Below are 22,553 nucleotides of genomic sequence, written 5' to 3'. Positions count from 1 at the left end.
CAGTATCTTTGTTTGCATTGCAATGTTGACACGTGTGTAAGCACAGAGTAACAAGGGAAAAGGAGCTCTCTGTGCTTCAAGCACACAAACAGCTCAGAACAGCTAATTAGAAGATGCTCATACAGTATATAATAATAGCAGTAGGGTATTGTACCGTGTTAGCCATCAGTAAAAGCAAGAAGTTTTAAATCAGGATGATACCATTTATTGGCTAACTACAAATGAATAAGAATAAACAAGCTTTCGGCCTTGCAGCCTTCGTCAGGTTTATATCCTGTTAGTTTGCAAGCTGGTGGTACAGACAGCTTATATACATGCAACATCAAAAGGAAAAACAGATATTTTTTTCAAGCATAAATACATCATTAAGATGCCTTAATACAAACAGACCATCTAAATGGGGTAAGATAAGGATCCTTGTTTACTTTATTGCTCACAGACCTGGTATTAGGATTGACCCAGAGGTATCGTAAATTCTTAGTTCACAAGTTCAGCTAGGGTGGCTGAGACAGTTCATATATCATCAATCTCATACCAATATAGAAAGTTGTTGTCCTTATTCAGACCCTTCTGCACAGCTTTGAAACAATTTATAAATTTTGTTTCTGCTATTAATCGGTCATTTGACGTTTTGAAGCCGCCCTTCAGGGCAGTGACACGAAGATCATCCATGCTGTGTCCGTTGGACCGAAAGTGTGTAGCAACTGGGAGTCCAGATTTGGTATCATTAATAGTGTGCCTGTGTCCATTCATTCGTTTGCGCAGAGTTGGTCCAGTTTCTCCCACGTACATAACATTGGGGCATTTAGCACACATGATCAGATATACCAGATTGGTGGACCCACAAGAAAATTTACCTTGTATTCTGTACTCCTGTTGTGAACCTGGTATCGTTACCCTGTCAGTGGAGTAAATGTGTCTGCAGGTCCCACATATTTTTTGTCGGCAGGGTGATGTTCCGTTTTGTTGAGGCCTATTCAAAGAGCTCCTGACAATCATCTGTTTTAGATTGTGTGGTTGCCGATATGACAAGAGTGGAGGTTTAGGGAATATCGTTCTCAGTCTGTGATCCTTGTGTAAAATGGGATGAAGTTCCTTAGCAATCCTCCTTAAGATTTCCAGGTGTGGGTTGTAGGTGACAACCAAAGGGACACGTTCCTCTTTCTGGTTTTGCTTATATTTCAGGAGTTCAGTCCTGGGGATGATGCTGGCTTTCCTGATTTGGGCCTCAGCCATGGGAGGACTGTAACCTTGTTTAATGAAAGTGTTCTTAAGGTGATCCAGGTGCTTGTCTCTGTCCATCCTGTCAGAACAAATCCGGTTGTACCTTATAGCTTGGCTGTAAATTATAGAGTTCTTAATATGCTTGGGATGAAAACTGTCATATCTTAGGTATGTGGGACGGTCTGTAGGTTTGCGATACACAGAGGTTTGTATGTTGTTACCCCTGATGTATATGGTGGTGTCCAGAAAGTTAATCTCTGTGTGAGAGTAGGTAAGTTTCAATTTGATTGTAGGATGGAAGGCATTGAAGTTCCTGTGGAACTGGAGAAGATCATCCTCACTTGCGGACCAGATGATTAAAATATCATCAATGAAGCGGAAGTAGGCCAAGGGTTTTATGCCACATGCATTGAGGTATTCCTCTTCGATTTTGGCCATGAATAGATTTGCATACTGTGGAGCGAATCGCGAACCCATTGCCACGCCCATCTGCTGTAAATAGAGGTCCTGTCCAAAAGTGAAATAATTATGAGTGAGAATGAATTTGATCAGTCCAGTAATAGGCTTTACAGGTATGCCCTGACCCTGAAAATATTTACGGCAGGCCGCAATACCATCATCATGGGGAATGTTCGTGTACAGGGACTCCACGTCCATCGTGGCCAGTATGGTTCCCTCAGGTACTGGGCCGATGGCTGACAGTTTGTTCAGGAGGTGGGTGGTATCCTGTAAGTAGCTGGGTCTTTTACAGACAAGAGGTTTCAAAATGTTTTCCAGCCACCCTGAGATGTTCTCTGTAAGAGTTCCGCTCCCTGAGATTATGGGCCTGCCAGGGTTTCCCTCTTTGTGGATCTTGGGAAGCATGTAAAAGCAGGCTGTTCTAGGCTCTTCAGGGATAAGGGTCCTTACATGTAGTCTGATGTTTGCAGGCAATCTGTTAACCATCCTATTAAGTGCCATCCTGTAGCCTTTTGTGGGGTCCCCCTGTAATTTGGCATAGTGAGCGGTGTTGGATAATTGTCTTTGTGCCTCCTGGATGTAGTCACTGGTGTTCATTATGACTAAGGCACCACCTTTATCCGCTGGTTTAATAATAATGTCCTTATTCTCCTTAAGGGATCTGATGGCCTGTCGCTCCTGTGGTGTTACGTTCTGGGCCAGTGTCTTTCTTTTACTCAGGATCCTGTCAGAGATTCTGCGTCTGAATTTGTTTATGTATTTATCCAGGGCCGGGTTTTTTCCTTCTTTGGGGGTCCATCTTTTTTTCTTTTTAGATCTGGTGCGTTTTGGTCCATTATCCATTGTATCACAGGCTTCCTTATCATGGTAGTGTTCCTTGAGTCGCAGCTTTCTGAAAAATTCCTCCATATCTCCACAGAGTGCAATCCTGTCTATGGGTCTCGCAGGGCAGAATGACAGGCCTTTGGAGAGTACTGACATTTCAGCTTCAGTAGCCTGATAAGAGGAAAGATTCATTACACCTGTGGGTTGCTCTTTTTCTGCTGCTTGTGCATCCAGGCGTCCACTCTTAATTCTAAGTCTCTGAAGTTTTTTCTTTTTGTTGTTAATTAGGAATCTCTGTAGTTTCACATAGAAGGTCTGTAGTTGATCCCATGTATATCATCATTGATGATATTTTAATCATCTGGTCCGCAAGTGAGGATGATCTTCTCCAGTTCCACAGGAACTTCAATGCCTTCCATCCTACAATCAAATTGAAACTTACCTACTCTCACACAGAGATTAACTTTCTGGACACCACCATATACATCAGGGGTAACAACATACAAACCTCTGTGTATCGCAAACCTACAGACCGTCCCACATACCTAAGATATGACAGTTTTCATCCCAAGCACATTAAGAACTCTATAATTTACAGCCAAGCTATAAGGTACAACCGGATTTGTTCTGACAGGATGGACAGAGACAAGCACCTGGATCACCTTAAGAACACTTTCATTAAACAAGGTTACAGTCCTCCCATGGCTGAGGCCCAAATCAGGAAAGCCAGCATCATCCCCAGGACTGAACTCCTGAAATATAAGCAAAACCAGAAAGAGGAACGTGTCCCTTTGGTTGTCACCTACAACCCACACCTGGAAATCTTAAGGAGGATTGCTAAGGAACTTCATCCCATTTTACACAAGGATCACAGACTGAGAACGATATTCCCTAAACCTCCACTCTTGTCATATCGGCAACCACACAATCTAAAACAGATGATTGTCAGGAGCTCTTTGAATAGGCCTCAACAAAACGGAACATCACCCTGCCGACAAAAAATATGTGGGACCTGCAGACACATTTACTCCACTGACAGGGTAACGATACCAGGTTCACAACAGGAGTACAGAATACAAGGTAAATTTTCTTGTGGGTCCACCAATCTGGTATATCTGATCATGTGTGCTAAATGCCCCAATGTTATGTACGTGGGAGAAACTGGACAAACTCTGCGCAAACGTATGAATGGACACAGGCACACCATTAATGATACCAAATCTGGACTCCCAGTTGCTACACACTTTCGGTCCAACGGACACAGCATGGATGATCTTCGTGTCACTGCCCTGAAGGGCGGCTTCAAAACGTCAAATGACCGATTAATAGCAGAAACAAAATTTATAAATTGTTTCAAAGCTGTGCAGAAGGGTCTGAATAAGGACAACAACTTTCTATATTGGTATGAGATTGATGATATATGAACTGTCTCAGCCACCCTAGCTGAACTTGTGAACTAAGAATTTACGATACCTCTGGGTCAATCCTAATACCAGGTCTGTGAGCAATAAAGTAAACAAGGATCCTTATCTTACCCCTTTTAGATGGTCTGTTTGTATTAAGGCATCTTAATGATGTATTTATGCTTGAAAAAAATATCTGTTTTTCCTTTTGATGTTGCATGTATATAAGCTGTCTGTACCACCAGCTTGCAAACTAACAGGATATAAACCTGACGAAGGCTGCAAGGCCGAAAGCTTGTTTATTCTTATTCATTTGTAGTTAGCCAATAAATGGTATCATCCTGATTTAAAACTTCTTGCTAGTATATAATAAAAAGCAGTTTGAATAGAATACAATGGCAGGGTTCAGGGCAAGGTAAACTACATTTTGGAAACTTGTAATTGTAAACAGACAATATTACTTATGCACAAAAGCAAATAGGATAACTGTATGAGTAATAAAAAGTAGGAAAACACATTTTTATTGAATGTTATGTCGGAGTTTCAGACCACTTTAAAAGAACTAGACAATACAAAACAAATGTATATTGCACTTTGCTCCTGCTGGACTCTAGAGCTGCTGCCACTAGGGTGCGCTCAGTAGGCAGTAGCAGTGTTAGGGAGTCTAGCCCAAGGACCATTCGCTGAATAGGTCCTGGCTCACTGAACAGGAAGAGCAGAGGTTCGAGCCCCGGTTTCCTGTGGCAGAAGCGAAGCCCTTAACCAGTACACTATCCAGCCACTAGCATCAGAGAAGGAGGTGGAGACAGAATTCCTGATTTCACAGCAATCCAATTGGTTGTGCAGAAAAAAATAAAAATTTTTAAAATATTATTTGAGCGAGAAATCTGATCAAATTTCTGATTTTTCTGATACATGTTTTATGAAAATTGAATGATGTGGGGTAGAGTGATCAATTTCTAAATTCATAGACCAAATAAATGTTTTTGAGTTTTCAGTTATTGTTTTTTAGAATTCAGAAAAATTGAATGGGTGTGATACATTGGTCAGATTCTGAAAATGTTACAATCAGAAACATGAACAGTAATTCTCAAATTGAAAAGAAATATAAAAAAAATTGTACCATATGTGGTCACCTTTTAGTCTAACTTTCCTGCCTTTTTCTGAAGCCGTAACATGGACCTGAACTCTTGCACAGGACAGAAGGAAAACAGAGAAATACACCCTGTTGTATTAAGAGAATGTAGCCTGTCTAATCCCCTCTTCTGTGACTAATCACCAGTGTGTAAATCTCAGTTGTGTCAGCTCAGAAAATCTCTGCTGCCCCGGCAGAGCTGCTAATTTGTAAACACAGGATGTTAACCCTTTGTCTGCTACCATGAAAGCAGGAAGTAGACACACTGCAGATTTATTACAGGATTTGCATCAGGTGTAACAAAGAAATGTTTTCCTTTAAAGGTTTGCTGTGTATCTTTTTTTAGAGTAGAGAGGAAGTTCTGAGTTCAGGTCCACTTTAACTGACCCCCCCTCCCTTCCCCCCTATGTAAACTCCATCCTAATGCCTTTCTTTTTTACGCTTCAGATCATGCACCTGTTCTTGCACACCCTCCTTCCTCCATGTTCTTGTGAAAGTTCACCCTCTTATTTACCAAAGAATGAGACGTTTCAAGCTTAAAGGAGTACTATCGATTGAAACGACTTTTTTTTTAATACTCTATATTAGTGTACACATTACCACTAGTGCTAAGGGCACTTTATTTATTCACCCAGGTCTCTCTCTCAGTATCCCTGCTTAAAAATTCATTTCTCACACAGCTCATAGTAGTTTGGGTCACCCTGAGCTGCTTGGTTACTCTGTCACACAGCTCACAAATATATTTCACTGTGTCACTCACAGCATGCAGCAGACATGAGGAGAAACAGGCTGATCTGAGGTGGTAACAGGTAACTAAATGAGCTGTAATATTGCTGGAATATAACTAGCTATAACACTAGTATGTGTTTACACTCAGACTGGCTGCCTGCTTGAGGTGATTCACTCCAGGCTGCATCCACTTTACAAGCTGCTGAGAGGGGCAGACCACTGTCTACAATTAGCATTATTAGTATCTTTATCAGTAAAGAGAAGCAAAGATAATAAACACACATTGCTAGAATCTTTAACCCCTTACCACCATATCAACAAGATTCTTTCAGCAAGGTGATAATTAAACTATAAACTGAGGAGTTGATAGCATCTCCCCTTGCAGAGACATGGTCTAGCCCTCTGGGAGCTCAGTATTAGGGCTCTTTTCCACTATGAAATGCGATCGCGATTGCGATCGCGATTACGATCGTGATCGCAATCGCATTTCAATTTCCACCATGCGATTGCGATTGCGATTGAGCTACTATACTCATTATAGTCTAGCTCAATCGCATACAAAACGCAGCAGGACGACGATTGCGCTTTGACCAAAATCGCATCGCAATCGGATCGCACTAATGGAAATTGCTGCTGCAGTTTCCATTAGTTTAATGTACCTTGCGATTTGCAGTCAGAAGCAAATCGCAAATCGCAGGCTAGTGGAAAAAGGCCCTTAGATACATTTGTATCCAACACTGACACCAAAACTGACGGAGGATTTTACAGCTGAGAGGAACAGCTGTGTGAGGAATCAAATTGCTCCTAGTACTTGCCCTAATGTGTGCTACAACATACAGCATTTAAAAATAAATGCATACATCGATAGTATTCCTTTTTAACTTAAAGATTTTTGGCTTGACTGTATTGGAAACCCTATATTTCTCTGGTGAACCGCTAAGGCAGTTAGAGTGGAACGTTTACCACATGCAGCCACCTTGAAAAAAAACTACTTTAAATTGATAGGTTGTGGCTAGCCTGTAATTTAGAAAAGCCTATATTTTTTTTCTAAATAGCCTTACAAATGGAAAATCATCAAAACTGGATTACTTTTTTTCTGGAGTTTTCTCCAAAGTTAAATTTCCACACCTTGTCAGTATATTTTAAACCAGTGTTCCCCAACCCTGTCCTCAAGGCAACCAAGGCAGGTGCTTGGGGCTTAGTGCGTGTCAAGGGGCCCAGCTGCTGCCTTCTTTGACCGCTCTCCATTTCAACTTACCAAAAGGACCACAAGGGGCCCCAAATCTATTACCTTGCCTAGGGCCCCATGACATCCTAATCCATCTCTGCCTCAAGGCCCACCAACAAACAGTGCATGTTTTGTGGAAATCCCCAGGGGTAGGTAATCAGCTCTGCTGAGTTTTCTGAAAAACATGTACTGTTGGTGGGTGTTGAGGACAGGGTTGGGGAACTCTGTTTTAAACCATCCACAGGCAAGAAAATACTGCGGATAATTTTATAAAACGTTTATAGTGAAGGGGCGTGTCTATGCTAAATACAGCGCTGGTAGGGACTTCATCCCCCATAGTACTCGGGTTTGCCTGTATACAATGGTATGGACTGATCATTTTGTTTTTTAGGCCTGGCTGTGTATGCAATGGGATGAGCACTAAGTTAGAGTGGCCCTTGTCACACTTTTAAATAGTATCCAAATGGGTAATTGGGGAGTTCATCCTTGCCTAATGGTTAAAGAGAACCCGAGGTGGGTTTGAAGAATATTATCTGCATACAGAGGCTGGATCTGCCTATACATCCCAGCCTCTGTTGCTATCCCAAACCCCACTAAGGTCCCCCTGCTCTCTGCAATCCCTCATAAATCACAGCCACGCTGCTGACAAACAGCTTGTCAGAGCTGGCTGTGTTTATCTCTATAGTGTCAGTCTGCTGCTCTCCCAGTCTCCTGCTGAACTCCAGTCCCCGCCTGCATCCCTTCCCTCCCCGGTGATTGGAGGGAAGGGACGGGGGCAGGGACCGGAGCTATGCAGGAGGCGGGGGAGCAGCTGAGACTGACACTACAGATGTAAACACAGCCTCACAGCATGGCTGTGATTTATGAGGGATTGCAGAGTGCAGGGGGACCTTAGTGGGGTTTGGGATAGCAACAGAGGCTGGGCTGTATAGGCAGATCCAGCCTCTGTATGCAGATAACATTCTTTAAACACAGCTCGGGTTCTCTTTAAAGGACAACTGTAGTGAGAGGTATATGGAAGCTGCCATATTTACTTCCTTTTAAGCAATACCAGTTGCCTGGCTATCCTGCTGATCCTCTGCCTCTAATACTTTTAGCCATAGATCCTGAAAAAGCATGCTGCAGATCAGGTGTATCTGACATTATTGTCAGATCTGGCAAGATTATCTGCATGCTTGTTTCTGACACGATTTAGACACTAATGCGGGCAATTAGACCAGCAGGGCTTCCAGGCAACTGGTAGTGTTTAAAAGGAAATAAATATGGCAGCTTCCATATACATCTTGCTTCAGGTTCCCTTTAAAGAAGAGCTGTCAGCCATACTATCCCAGAAAAAACATATATAAGTAGATAAATACTTGCTCTACTAACATAACGTGTATTGCACGTCTTGTCTTCATTTTGCTTTAAGCGATTTTTCTATAGTAAAACTAGGAGAAAATCCTTAGGATTTTCCATTTTGTCTGTGTCTACTGTATCTTGAAGCCAAGCCTGACATCATTTCCTCCCTTACTCTGTCTGTGCATCATTGCCCGCCCCACGCCCAGTCTTCAGACACTCCCACCCAGGTCTGCAGTAAAAAGTGCATTGAGAAATATTGGCCAGAGAGAAAAAAAGAGGTGTGGTAGGGAAAAACCAGGAAGAAAAAGCCAATCAGGCTGCATCAGTTAATTCTGAGTAAGTAAATAAGAAATCAATAAATAAGAAAAAAAAAGAAAACCCAGCATGTCCTGCAACTTCCTTTGTGTGGCAGATGTACCAAATAAGAGCCAGGAAAACCGGGGAATGATGTCTTATGGAGAAGAAAAGTAAGAGTGATTTTTAAAGTTTTGGATTGCCTGGTTAGCATCATTATTTGTTAACCAGATAAAATAAAGAATTGATGTCTGATTTTATGCCCGACAGTTACTCTTTAAAGGGAAACAATATAGTAAACTGCTGACATTTTCCATAACTTATACTGGCGTGAGGGCCCAGGAATTTTATCAATTTGCCATGTAGTGTTACGAAAGGATATTTTTCCTTATAAAAGCAAACTGTTTTTTGTTTTTCAAAGTTTGTCTTTTTTGCTGTGTTTGGGTCAGCTGGGGTTTCTAAAGGGGACAGGATCATGAGATTTTTTTTCCTTACTATTTGCAGAGCACGGTACACACATGGTTATTTTTATTTCAAGTATGTAAAAATTGTAAATATTGTTTCCAACAGTCAGAGGCATCTGATCTTTCATAACTTCATTCTGCTACATAACAATAACCCCAAACAGTCAAAGTTATAAAACTATCTGCAAAGAACAGAGAACAAGGAATAACACAGCAGATGGTATGGCCGTCACAAAATCTTGACTTAAAGAGAAACTGTCATGAAAATCTTAAAGTTTAAAACACATACAAATACGAAGTACATTTCTCCCCGAGTAAAATGAGCCATAAATCACTTTTCTCCTATTTTGCTGTCACTTACAGTAAGTAGTAGAAATCGGACATTACCGGCAGATTTTGGAATAGCCCATCTTCTCATAGGGGGGGGGGGGGTTCTCTGGGGTTTCTTTATTTCTAAAGTGAATGCCAGTTGCTCCGTCCAACTGCCAAAATAGTGTGCAGGGAGACTGGCCAGCATCTATGTATTAATATTAATTAATAAATTATTAAACTATTAATATGTATTTATAAAGAATAAAGGCCATGCTCGGAATCCCCCATGAGGAGATGGATTAGCCCAAAACCTGTCGGTAATGTCAGATTTCTACTAACTACTGTAAGTGACAGCAACATAGGAGAAAAGTAATTTATGGTTCATTTTACTCTGGGAGAAATGTACTTCTTATTTGTATGTGTTTTAAATTTTAAGATTTTCGCGACAGTTCCTCTTAAAATAATATTAAGTGTGACTTTCCAAAAGTATAGACCCCCAAAAAAATAGATCTAGTACCAATAGGGGGACTAAAGTCCAAATATTTCAATTCCTTGCCTCCCTTATAGGTATAGGGTCATTTGAAGGTCTATGGGAATGGGGACTAATTGTGTATTTCAACCAAAAAAGAAAGGTCACATGACATTGTTCAGCATATAAAAAAATGTTTATTACAATATTTAAAAAAAAAATATCCAAACAGACAAAAACACATCTAGTAAAAACAAAAGAACAAAAATAGAACCCTATGATTCCAAATTTTGTATAGGCACACAGTATTGATACCGTACAAGATACAACAAACATCTAAATGATTGAAAAGAAAACAAAGGCTTTCCATACAATCATTAGATCCTATATGTGGAAGAGCAAAATGTCAAGGCCAAGCCCTTTTTTTGTTTTTACTAGTTGTGTTTGTCTGTTGAATCTTTTTAGAAATGTTGTAATAAATAGGTTTTTTTTATATGCTGAACAATGACATTTGACCTTCCTTTCTTGATTGAAATATATAATACCCATTAAACTCTCATAGACCTTCAAATTACCCTATTAAGTATTATCAAGCCTGGAATTACTTGTTGATGACAAAGACACCAAAAGTTCTCAAAAAATTTGCAACAAATGACTGTATGCCTATGTGCAGAAACACGTGGGCCATAGGCAATTAACTTCTGAGTATTCTTCTAGGTGATATTTTCATACCTTGTCAATGAAATGCCTTTTAAAGGGAAGGTTCAGGGACGCCTTGAAAAAAATAAAAATCCATATCCACTTACCTGGGGCTTCCTCCAGCCCGTGGCAGGCAGGAGGTGCCCTCGCCGCCGCTCCAGAGGCTCCCGGTCATCTTCGGTGGCCGACCCGACCTGGCCAGGGCGGCTGTCAGGTCGGGCTCTTCTGCGCTCCAAGGACGGGCTCTTCTGCGTCCCACACGAGCGCGCTGACATCATCGGACGTCCGCAGGCTGTACTGCGCAGGCGCAGAACTACTGCGCCTGCACAGTACAGCCCGGAGGACGTCCGATGACGTCAGCGCGCCCGCGTGGGATGCAGAAGAGCCCGTCCTTGGAGTGCAGAAGAGCCCGACCTGACAGCCGCCCTGGCCAGGTCGGGTCAGCCACCGAAGATGACCGGGAGCCTCTGGAGCGGCGGCGAGGGCACCTCCTGCCTGCCACGGGCTGGAGGAAGCCCCAGGTAAGTGGATATGGATTTTTATTTTTTTCAAGGCGTCCCTGAACCTTCCCTTTAAACCACCGGCAAAGAAAGAAATTATTTAAAATAATTTTAAAAGTACTTTTCAACCTCTTTTTTGTACTTTTCAATTCCAAAATGATGAAAAGTTATTTAAAAAAAAAAGAAGTTGAAAAATTATCTCCTAGGAGAAAACTCAGGAGAAAAAGTAACTTGCATGTGGGCCACAGTATGGAAGAATATCTGATAGAATTGCGGTTGTGTTAAAAGCAAAGGGTGGTGACACAAAATAGTTTCATTTGCGTTTGCGTTTTGTTCTGTATATTGGATTTTCAGGAAGTTTGTTGATAAGTAGAAACTAGCTATAGCACCATTTTTAAAGCCTTCTTGCTATACATTTTTGACAAATACAAACTGTGGCCCTTATTCAATGGAAATTTTCTTCAAAGATATTTATTTTCTGTTTAAAATAACTTTTCAGCACTCTGCAATGGAAAGAGGTACCAAAAAGTAAGTGAAAAAGTACTGTCAAAATTATTCAGTATTTTCTTGCTTGCTGGTGGTTTAGAAAGCATTCTATTGATAAGGTGTGGAAATATCACCTAGGAAAAAACTTGGGAGGAAACGTAAATTGAACAATGGCAATTATATGTTTGCCTATCAAGTAAATGGGGTATTTCACAAGAACAATGTGCTGGGATGTAAGGTGCATCTTTTCCTTAAAATGGTCTGAAACTTCAACATAACATTCAATAAAAAAGGTGTTTTCCTACTTTGCATTACTCATACAGTTATCATATTTGCTTTTGTACATAAGTAATATTGTCTGTCTGCAAATTACAAGTTTCCAAAGTGTAGTTTATCGTACCATGAAAGCTGCCATTGTATTTTATTTAAACTGCTTTTATTATATATTAACAACTTCTAATGAGCTTTTCTTAAGTGTGTGTGTGTGTGTCTGTGTCTGTGTGTGTCTGTGTCTGTGTCTGTGTCTGTGTCTGTGTGTGTGTCTGTGTCTGTGTCTGTGTCTGTGTGTGTGTCTGTGTGTGTCTGTGTGTGTCTGTGTGTGTCTGTGTGTGTCTGTGTGTGTCTGTGTGTGTCTGTGTGTGTCTGTGTGTGTCTGTGTGTGTCTGTGTGTGTCTGTGTGTGTCTGTGTGTGTCTGTGTGTGTCTGTGTGTGTCTGTGTGTGTGTGTCTGTGTGTGTGTGTCTGTGTCTGTGTGTCTGTGTCTGTGTGTCTGTGTCTGTGTGTCTGTGTCTGTGTGTCTGTGTCTGTGTGTCTGTGTGTGTGTGTCTGTGTGTGTGTGTCTGGGTGTGTGTCTGTGTGTGTGTGTCTGGGTGTGTCTGTGTGTGTGTCTGTGTGTGTGTCTGTGTGTGTGTCTGTGTGTGTGTCTGTGTGTGTGTCTGTGTGTGTGTGTGTCTGTGTGTGTGTGTCTGTGTGTGTGTGTCTGTGTGTGTGTGTCTGTGTGTGTGTGTCTGTGTGTGTGTGTCTGTGTGTGTGTGTCTGTGTGTGTGTGTCTGTGTGTGTGTGTCTGTGTGTGTGTGTCTGTGTGTGTGTCTGTGTGTGTGTCTGTGTGTGTGTCTGTGTGTGTGTCTGTGTGTGTGTCTGTGTGTGTGTCTGTGTGTGTGTCTGTGTGTGTGTCTGTGTGTGTGTCTGTGTGTGTCTGTGTGTGTCTGTGTGTGTCTGTGTGTGTCTGTGTGTGTCTGTGTGTGTCTGTGTGTCTGTGTGTGTCTGTGTGTGTGTGTGTGTGTGTCTGTGTGTCTGTGTGTGTGTGTGTGTGTCTGAAGCACAGAGATTTCCTTTTCACTTGTTAGACTGTGTTTACACACACTGTAACAAGATTGGTATGTAAACAAAGATACTGTTATCTACAGTTTGGATGCAGATTGAAGCTGAATAGCAGGACAAAGTGCTTTTGTTTACCCATTTCAGTGATGTTCTGCTAAGAAAAAAATCTGGGATAGTAGCTTTCAAGCTGTGAGGAATCTTTTAGAGCAAAGTAGAAATGCTGGCTTTCAGACCACTTTTTAATTACTTTTTTAGAGTTAATTTTACATATAGTGCCTGCAACTTCTGTGGTGCAAAACAGACAATAGAGGGGACCATAGATACATAAATAGTATCGCACAGCACTAGTTAATATTCAGCAACACAAGTGTAAAATGCATAGTTCACGTGTGGTATAAAAACATGCAGCAATACAGGTACACGTTCATTTGAAAGAAAAAATGTATCACAGCAGAAATGAGAAGCAACAGGTGGATGGTACAGAAACATGAGAGGCGCCCATAAAACTTATGAAGGGTTTTTGGGGAGGTGCCCAGTAAGCAATAATCTGTATGTTGTGGTCTATATCACTCAAAATTAAAAAATAGATAACGGTATCTTACCTCTTCTGATAATGCACACCAATTTAATGGAAAAGATTTCTGTTGATAAAGATTAGTCTGTTGACAACGCATTTCACGGGTAATTGCCTGCTTCCTCAGGTCAATAACAGAGTAAACCTGCTCTGTAGACCATATGGAATGTAGGCCCCTGTATAGAACCACAATAATGGTAAGGTGGGGATAGTGGCAGTCCATCTACGTGGGTGGCTCACTTAGGTGACCACTTCCAGGCCAGTTTGCTAAGTCCGGCAGCAATTTCTTAAATGTTTTATATTAATCAGCACTTGAGTAATTAATAGCATTGGCAATTTTATAGGATTCTCAGCACTGCAGCAGATGGTTATTCATCCTTTTATATGAACTATTTGTACAGACATATTGGATTGACATATATATTGTGGGACTACTGTGTGATGGAACTTACGCCGCAAGTAGAAGGGACTTTTTTGAATATGGTGAACAGAGGAGAAAACTTTTCCCAAGAGGCAATGAAGAGGCCATCTAGGTCAAACTATTACAATCATCCAAACTAGGACGGGGGTCTTTGGCATCACTTATCAACATTCAATACCAAATACAAATCTTAACCCAGAAAAGTTAATAATTCCTTCCTTTAGCAATGGAACTTGAGTAATAGACATTGGAATAAGAAGTCTTATGGTGATGAGGAGGTCTGTATTTATACTTAGTATGGGAATGACCTTCAATTATGGAAAGCTATATAACCACTGTGCCTGAAGCATATATTTTAGGCACATATAGAATTTCTGGATATGCCTTCACCTAACTGAAATTCCTTTGGGGCGACATTAGTTCTGAGTTTGGGATTAAACTACCTAAAGTAAAATTAAAGTAGCTACTCCTAGGTACATTAAAGAACATTTGAAAGCATTCCCTGTGTGAAAAAAGGTCTAAGGTCTTTGAATGTAGAGCACAGTATACATTTGTACTGCTTTGCTAATAGGCAAATGTAATCAATGCTTGCTGGAAGAGGTCTGCCTGGTCTCTTCACTCTGCTCCCCTTCCATCTTCTACTGAAGTCACTCAGCTGTTGCCATAGCAATGTTTCTATTTTAGCAGAGGAGGGAGGGGGAGCAGAGTGAAAAGGCTAAGCAGAGCACTTATCCTGGCCGGGAATAATTACATTTGCAGATTAGAAGAGATTAGCAAAGCAGTACAAACTTTCACTGCTCTCTGCATTGAAAGTAAACATTTTTACAAACAGAGAATGCTTTCAAATGTTCTTTTTTGTACCGAAGAGTAAAAACAGTACTTAAAGAGAACCTGAGACAAAGCACCCTCATGTATTTTACCATGTATATCAATGGGAACATGACAGTAAACATCTACTCTGCTCTTTGTGTCAAAAACCTGGGCGGTTTTTGCCTTTTTCGTGATTGCCAACTCAGTAAAGGACCAGCCCTTAAAGCGTTGCTATCATATAAATCCGGCATAGTGGGGTCTGAACCCTTTATGACAGTAATTATAGATTGACGGTATACCTTGAATTGAATCCAAGCACTCAGTATATGATTTTATATAAAAAAAATGTATTTGCTTATCATACAGCATATATACAAAATATGAACAGTTCCAAGTAGTGTTTCCTTATAACAGTATTCCATCTTATCAAGGCTTTATAGCCAAACGATCATCAATCTTCTAAGTACATTCAAAAAAAGAATATAACAGTTGTGTTATGTAGAATAAGATCAAAAGTAGTCTCATCTGTATCAATAACTGTGTATCTAGTAGCTGTGTAAAACTTGTAGTAATCTTCTTAAAGAAATAGCATAAAAAATAGCTTCTAAAAACTTCTTGCTAACATCTTAATAAAACTTAATGCTGAAAAATTAATAAAGTAAATCACCAGAATATTAAGCATATTACCCCTTCTCTGTCATCTCTTCAGCATCTAGAACTACGTGTGGGAAGGTAGCTTCTGCCTCATGTGTCTTCTCAGGAGATTGTTGGGCTTCTGCAAACTATGAGCTTACAGCTCCTACCTTTATAGGGGCTGGAGGCAATATGGCTGCCTAATCTGGAACTTTCCCTGAATCCCAGGCTCTGATTGGCTAAAGCTTCCGTGCGTCAATGCTTTATCATGTTTTGATTACCTAAGTCACAATATTATTGTTTATAAATTCTTAATTACCTTATCTTGTGGGAATTAACGTCATTTGGAGTGCTTGACATTTTGTTTAGGTCATTTCTGACGCACGTAATTAAAAATGGACGTCAACAGCCATCTTGTCTGTTGGCTGACCCAGACATGGAGACTAAACAATGTCATTCATGACGCATTTCTGATAAAGTGTTCCCTGTTAATTATGTTGGAATGTCTTGGTACTTTCCCAGGTCAGATTGACACTAACACAGACCTGCAAGAGCCTTCAGCAATTTAAGGCTTATTAAAACATACAGGGCTTCTAATATACTTATTTAAATATAAAGCTTATTATATAATTCTTCTTAAAACAATGAATCATATAAGGAATAATTACATATTAAATCTTAATAATATAAAATCAATGTCTATATTTTTGTCTTTCTTATAAAATAAATATAATGTCCACCGGCAGAGGTCGGCATTTCATAACAAATAACAATCTATTAATAATGTTGATTTTATTAAAGTATGAACCCTCCAGATGGTATCATTGTCCTAAATACGGGACAATACAAAAACCTTGGAACTTATTGACATTCCAAAGGACAATCATAGTCAAAACATGGCATTATATTCTTGCTGGCTGTGATGGCGTTCAAGCCACTGAACATGTCAACAATCTTCCAGCTTGCAAGTTAAAATCTTTTAAGCTTTACAGCCTGGAATATGCTCAGTCACATAGCAATATTAAAGAAGTACTATAACTTTACAGTTCACATTGAAATTTTGCATAGAACATTAAAGCTTAAACCATACACTTATGACAGCTTTTTCCTGCATAAATAAAACCGCTAGAATTCTGACATTTGTTTCTTTCTTCACTGGTTAGGCTGCCTGTTATCAGCTCTGATAAGAATCCCCAACTGAGCATTCAGTCTGGCTTTGCCCCAAATGATTATAGCTGAGTCAGTCTTCTGTAATGTCTTTTTAAGCCCAAGCCCACCCTCTCCTGGCTCTGCTTTCCTGCTATGAGGATTCATAGCAGGAAATCAGGGTAACAGTAAAAAAGGGCGCAGGAGGCTAGTGGACAAATCGGGCGCCGCCATTCACTCCCATAATAAATATCGTTTAATGGGCGCCCGATAGGAAAAAAGGGCGCCAGAGAAAAATAACGTTTTAAAAGCGGCGCCCGGAGACTTAATGTTTTATTACTGCTTCTCATGATTACACATTATTTAATGATTTATACATTTTTTAATAATATTTTTAAACGAAAAACAATACAATATTTTTTTCAAACATTATTTTTAAACGAAAAACAGTACAATTTTTTTTTTTACATTATTTTTAAACGAAAAAAACGCACAATATGTTTTTGAAACGTTATTAATGCTTATCACAGGGGGGTCTTAGGTTTAGGCACCAACAGGGGGGTCTTAGGTTTAGGCACCAACAGGGGGGTCTTAGGTTTAGGCACCAACAGGGGGGTCTTAGGTTTAGGCACCAACAGGGGGGTCTTAGGTTTAGGCACCAACAGGGGGATCTTAGGTTTAGAGGGGGGTCTTAGGTTTAGGCACCAACAGGGGGGTCTTAGGTTTAGGCACCAGCAGGGGGGTCTTAGGTTTAGGCACCAACAGGGGGTCTTAGGTTTAGGCACCAACAGGGGGGTCTTAGGTTTAGGCACCAACAGGGGGGTCTTAGGTTTAGGCACCAACAGGGGGGTCTTAGGTTTAGGCACCAACAGGGGGGTCTTAGGTTTAGGCACTAACAGTAGGGTCTAGGGGTTAGGGGTAGGTACAGGGAGGGTTACTTAGGCACCAACAGGGGGGGTCTTAGGTTTAGGCATCAACAGGGGGGTCTAGGGGTTAGGGGTAGGTACAGGGAGGGTTACTTAGTATTTTTTTTAAACGTTATTATACGTTTCACTATTTAAACGAAAGATTAACGTTTTTACAATTGCTGATTTAATGCACATTATTTAATGATTTATAACTTTATAAAACATTAATTTTAAACGAAATACAGTACAATACATTTTTAAACGTTATCCATGCTTATCGTTTAAAACCCCGCGCCCTTTTTTCCCAGCGCCTCTTTTTAACGTACGCGGAAATCAGAGCCACAAGGGGGGCACACTTGGGCTTGAAAAGACATCACAGAAGACTAAGGCCCGGTTCACATTAGCGGTTGTTTGCCAAACGGACCGGATGACCTGACCGGATCCGGACCGGATCCGGATCGGAACCGTACGGTTCTGATCCGGATCCGATCCGGTCAGGTTGCATCAGGTGGTAATCAGGATGCGATCCAGATCCGTTTGGCAAAGTTAACGTAAAAAAAAAAAAAAAATGTTGGGGTCTGGGAGGTCAGCAGAAGGGGGACCTGTGGAATCAGGCCCTCTGCTGTTTAGCACTCACCTCCACCTCCGACATGCTGCCAACATCCTGCCAACACCTCCAGCTCGTGCTGCTCCACTCCAAAATGCTTGCCCATGTGTCCCCAGCCAATATCGCCGCAAAAATCCGCATAGGAAGTGGGGTAGAACATCCGGATTTCTCAGCCAGTGTGTTGTGCGGCCTCCGGTTCCCATTTGTTTGTATTGGCCGGATGGTGCAGTCCGGCTCCGCCCCGGATACGGCTGCCGGAGGGGCCGGATGAAAAAATAGCGCATGTTGGAACGGAGGCCGGAGTCCGGATCCGGCCCGGATCCGGTCCGGTTCTGCAGAACGGACCCATGTGAACGGACGCATAGGCTTTAATTGCTATGCCGTGCGTCCGTTCCGTCCGTTCTGCAGGCGGTGCGGCTCCGGCACGGCGATTCCGGAGGGCCACCGCAAGTGTGAACCGGGCCTAACTCAGCTATAATCATTCGGGGCAAAGCCAGACTGAATGCTCAGTCGGGGATTCTTATCAGAGCTGATAACAGGCAGACTAACCAGTGAAGAAAGAAACAAAGAGCAGAGTAGATGTTTACTGTCATGTTCCCATTGATACATATGGTGGAATACACGAGAGTGCCTCATCTCTGGTTCTCTTTAAATTTTAGTTTAAGTTTAATCCCACTTTATTATTTACAGTACGTTATAATTTTCAAAGACAGATTATTGAATATATTAAATTAGTTACTCAGGAAAATGCAATAAGGAAACAATTTACCCGAACAAATATAACAATATATTAGGATATATATTTTTACTTTATATCAGTATACTTACTTTGCTGTGGCTGAGCATAATTATTCTCACAAGTACAACATTAATATGGGCACCCAGTGACTCATCATGGTAGATTTCATTCACCTGAAAAATAAGTTTAAATGAAGTTATAAAATGGTTATGATGAAATGCAATATATAGTTTTTTTGTTTAGTTTGCATTTAAGTTTGCTGTTCTACAATTAGCCCATTTTGTATTGCACAAAATACATTTAGGCTTCTTGCACACAGGGACGTTACAGGCGCACGTTAGTGCAGCCTGTAACGCTCCCCCAACGCACAGCAATGTAACACAAGTGGGCTGTTCACACTGCCCACGTTGCGTTACATTGTAACGCAGCAAAGTGCTGCATGCTATGCGTTCTAGGCGGCTTAAGCCGCGTTAGACTGTTTGCACATGCTCAGTCATGTTGGGGAGGAGGGGAGAGCGGCCGGGCACATGGCTAATTAATATTCACTGCACTCAGTGACATGCAGTGTTTACTTCCTGGTGCGGCCGCTCTGTGCGGCGATTGGCTGGGCGGGACCACGTGATGCCGCATACGTCCAAGAGTACGCATCACGGACGCCAGAGTGAGCTGCACAATGCGGCTCACTCCGACGTCCACACCAGAGAGCACCAGGCGTTGCGTTAGGGGCACGTTATGTGCCCTATAATGTCCCCTAAACGCAACGTCCTGGTGTGTAACTAGCCTTAAAGCACACCTAAACTAAAAAATAAACCATGATGTGGCCATACCTGGGGCTACTTCCAGCCCCCCCCCCCGTAATCTTTGTGGCCCCTCAGCTTTGCAGGCCTCCCCTTTATCGCGCTGTTGTCTTCGATCTTAAAAAAACGGTGACTGGGCTTAATCGCAGCCATAGGGTACGTTCTATTCTTTCTGCAAGCCTCCTTGATAGCGCTTCCAAATGTCTGTGCACAGCAGCAGCCAATTGTAACCGCGCATGTGCAGAATGCTCACGGCCACTGTGCTTAAAGTGATCCCTAAGTCACTCCTGGCCGCAATAGCAGCATAGGGGGCAATATTATGGCTGGGAACACGAAGAATCACTCGCGTTCCCATGCCTGTCGGCCGGTGCTGGCCAAACCGGAAGTGTCCGCTGGCGGGTACAGAAGCATCGGAGCGGGGCTGCGAGGGCACCGATCGGCTGCAGGGTGCTGAGGCAAGCCCCAGGTGAGTAAATCTCGTTTTTTTTGATCGACTTAAGGAATACTTTCACCACTCAGGAGTGCAATTGAGGAGGCGCATGGACAGAGCAGCACATGTGACTGTCGCAGCTTTTAAAGAGGGGAAACTTCAGCACAACAAAGGCCAGCTTCTGTCCTGTTCAGGTCCACTTTGCATACTAGATATTTTATCTTTATTTCCTGCGCTTATGTGCTGAGCTGCTTAACTATCTGCAAAAAACCTGACCTCAATGTATATCAAGTGATGTACAGTGAAAATCGTCATAATTGCTTCGGCCTGTCCTTGTAGAGGACAGAAATATAAGGAGGCTGCAGGGAAACCAATGGAGTGAGACGGCTCTTGTCCCCCAGTTCCGGCTTTCTAGAAAATGAAGTGAACTCTGAGCTATGACTTTGTGGCTCATTTTTTTCTAATGAAAAGGAAATGCATTCCATGTCATCTCAATGCATGATGAAGAATTAATTAATGGCTCCAGGCAGTGTTAGAGAATGTATCTCTCTTACAAAAGCTCTAATTATTACACCGCATTATCCTGCCCTTGCAAGGAAGACAAGTCCTTTCCCAACTTCCCGCAAATGCAGAAGGTAATCTGGATATCATATACTGTATTTTTGTCGCCTTTTACAGGTATTCAATGCACAGTACTTATTCAGCCCATACCACATCTAGGGCAAGTAACTTGACTAAATCGGTGATATTATTTCTTGGTGAATTCTTAGGGCTATGACCCATCCCTTAGTGGCTCTGTAAAAGGAGGGCTGTTGGGTGGGTACAAAAATCATCCGACTCCAACGCTGACTCCGACTCCTCAGTTTATGAAACCACAGACTCCAACTCCAGGTACCCAAAATTGCTCCGACTTCCGACTCCTCGACTTCGACTCCACAGCCCTGCTGTAAAGGTGCCCGTACATCAGACGATGTATGGACAGATCGACCAAGAGACAGATCAATCGCTGATCGGAAAGAGGTTTGTTGCCTGCACTTATACCACAGGCCAATTCCCGATTAATTTCATGCTGAAATCGTTCAGGAATTGGCCTTGTGATGCCGCATCGCAGGCCCCTTTAATGGTCAATGCCCCCCCCAGTGCTCCGTGCATTACCCGTCCGTGTCCGCCATTGCCTCAAAGCTGCGTCCTCTACCCATACATATACCACATGTGGTTGTCGTAACGTGGGTGTGTGTGACGTAACACATGCGCCGACCTGTATGCTGGCAACCAAGTGAGGTTGCTTCTATGGATGGAGGACGCAGCACGGAGCCAGCGGCGGACTTTGAAATGTAAAGAATAGCGTACGAGGCACATTAACCATTGAGGGGACAGCATAAGGGGTTTCGACCCATTCATCGCTCGTCCTGATATTGTGCTCGACCAACCATGATGGCCCGGCATCTTGCAGCATGTCCAACCGATTCATGCGACCAATTTCATCCCAAAATTGGTTGCCTCATCAATCAGGCATGCTCTTGGGGCAGAAATTTTCATACAATTCGATTAAAATAATCAAATCCGAAGTCAGGAAAGGGCTACAAGGCCACTACTAAATGATTTCAAGTTCCAGTGGCTACAGTGCAAAGTATTATTACAAAATACAAGATGTTCCGCACTGTGGAAAATCTCAGAGGTCGGAAGCCAAAAGTGACACCTCTGCTGGCCAGAAGGATAGTGAGAGAGGTGAAAGAATCCAGGGATCACCACCAAGGCCATCCTGGTGAATCTGGGCTCTGCTGGTGGCAATGTCTCAAGGCAGACAATCCAACGGACACTGCACACTGCTGGGTTCCACGGTTTCAGACCAAGGAGGATGCAACAAGTGGTTAAGAGATGGTTAGCAGACAACAACATTAACGATTTGGAGTGGCCCATCCAGAGTCCTGACTTGAATCCAATTGAGACCGTGGAGGGAGCTAAAGATCAGGGTGATGGCAAGAAGACCCTCCAACCTGAAAGATTTGGAGCTCATTGCGAAAGATAAATGGGCAAAAACACCTGTGGAGACATGCAAAAAGCTGGTCTGCAATTATAGGAAACGTTTAATTGCTGTAATAGCCAAAAAAAGGTGTTTCTATTAATTATTGAGAAGGTTATGAATAATTTGGGACTAGACACTTTTTTCTCAAATGTAAATAAAAGCTGAGAAATGTTTTTCCCCTCTATAATTCCTCTTGTACATTGTCTTATTATCTTTTGGGAGACACCAATGGCATTTCCCATCGCAAAAATGACTTGCTGGCTGAATAAAAGTAACGCAAAGTCAAAATGTGTCAGGGGTATGAATAATTATGGGCAGCACTGTGTGTGTGTGTGTGTGTGTGTGTGTGTGTGTGTGTGTGTGTGTGTGTGTGTGTGTGTGTGTGTGTGTGTGTGTGTGTGTGTGTGTGGGGGGGGGGGAATAGTATGGCCGACAGCTCCTCTTTAACAACTTATTTCAATTTGCATTGTTTATGACTGGTTGCTTAGCCTCCACTTCTGCTGTTATTCTGCATTGTTTCTGTAGCATATCTGCAAGTTCAGCTCTGGCACTCCAATCGCTCTCTTCCTTGCATC

The 22,553-nt window shown here is 42.1% G+C and overlaps 1 protein-coding gene across 1 annotated transcript in view; it reads right to left on the bottom strand.

Moving 5' to 3' along the window:
• Positions 1-22,553, bottom strand: part of LOC137564350 (A disintegrin and metalloproteinase with thrombospondin motifs 2-like) — a 418,259-nt gene that overhangs the window by 254,567 nt on the left and 141,139 nt on the right. Inside the window, exon 5 of the mRNA XM_068278125.1 lies at positions 18,815-18,898. Coding sequence (XP_068134226.1) covers positions 18,815-18,898 — 84 coding nt within the window. The remainder of the gene's footprint in view (positions 1-18,814; positions 18,899-22,553) is intronic.

The sequence above is a fragment of the Hyperolius riggenbachi genome, chromosome 3, assembly GCF_040937935.1.
Source record: "Hyperolius riggenbachi isolate aHypRig1 chromosome 3, aHypRig1.pri, whole genome shotgun sequence".
NCBI classification, from domain to species: domain Eukaryota; kingdom Metazoa; phylum Chordata; class Amphibia; order Anura; family Hyperoliidae; genus Hyperolius; species Hyperolius riggenbachi.
This window is presented reverse-complemented; position numbering and strand designations above follow the sequence as displayed.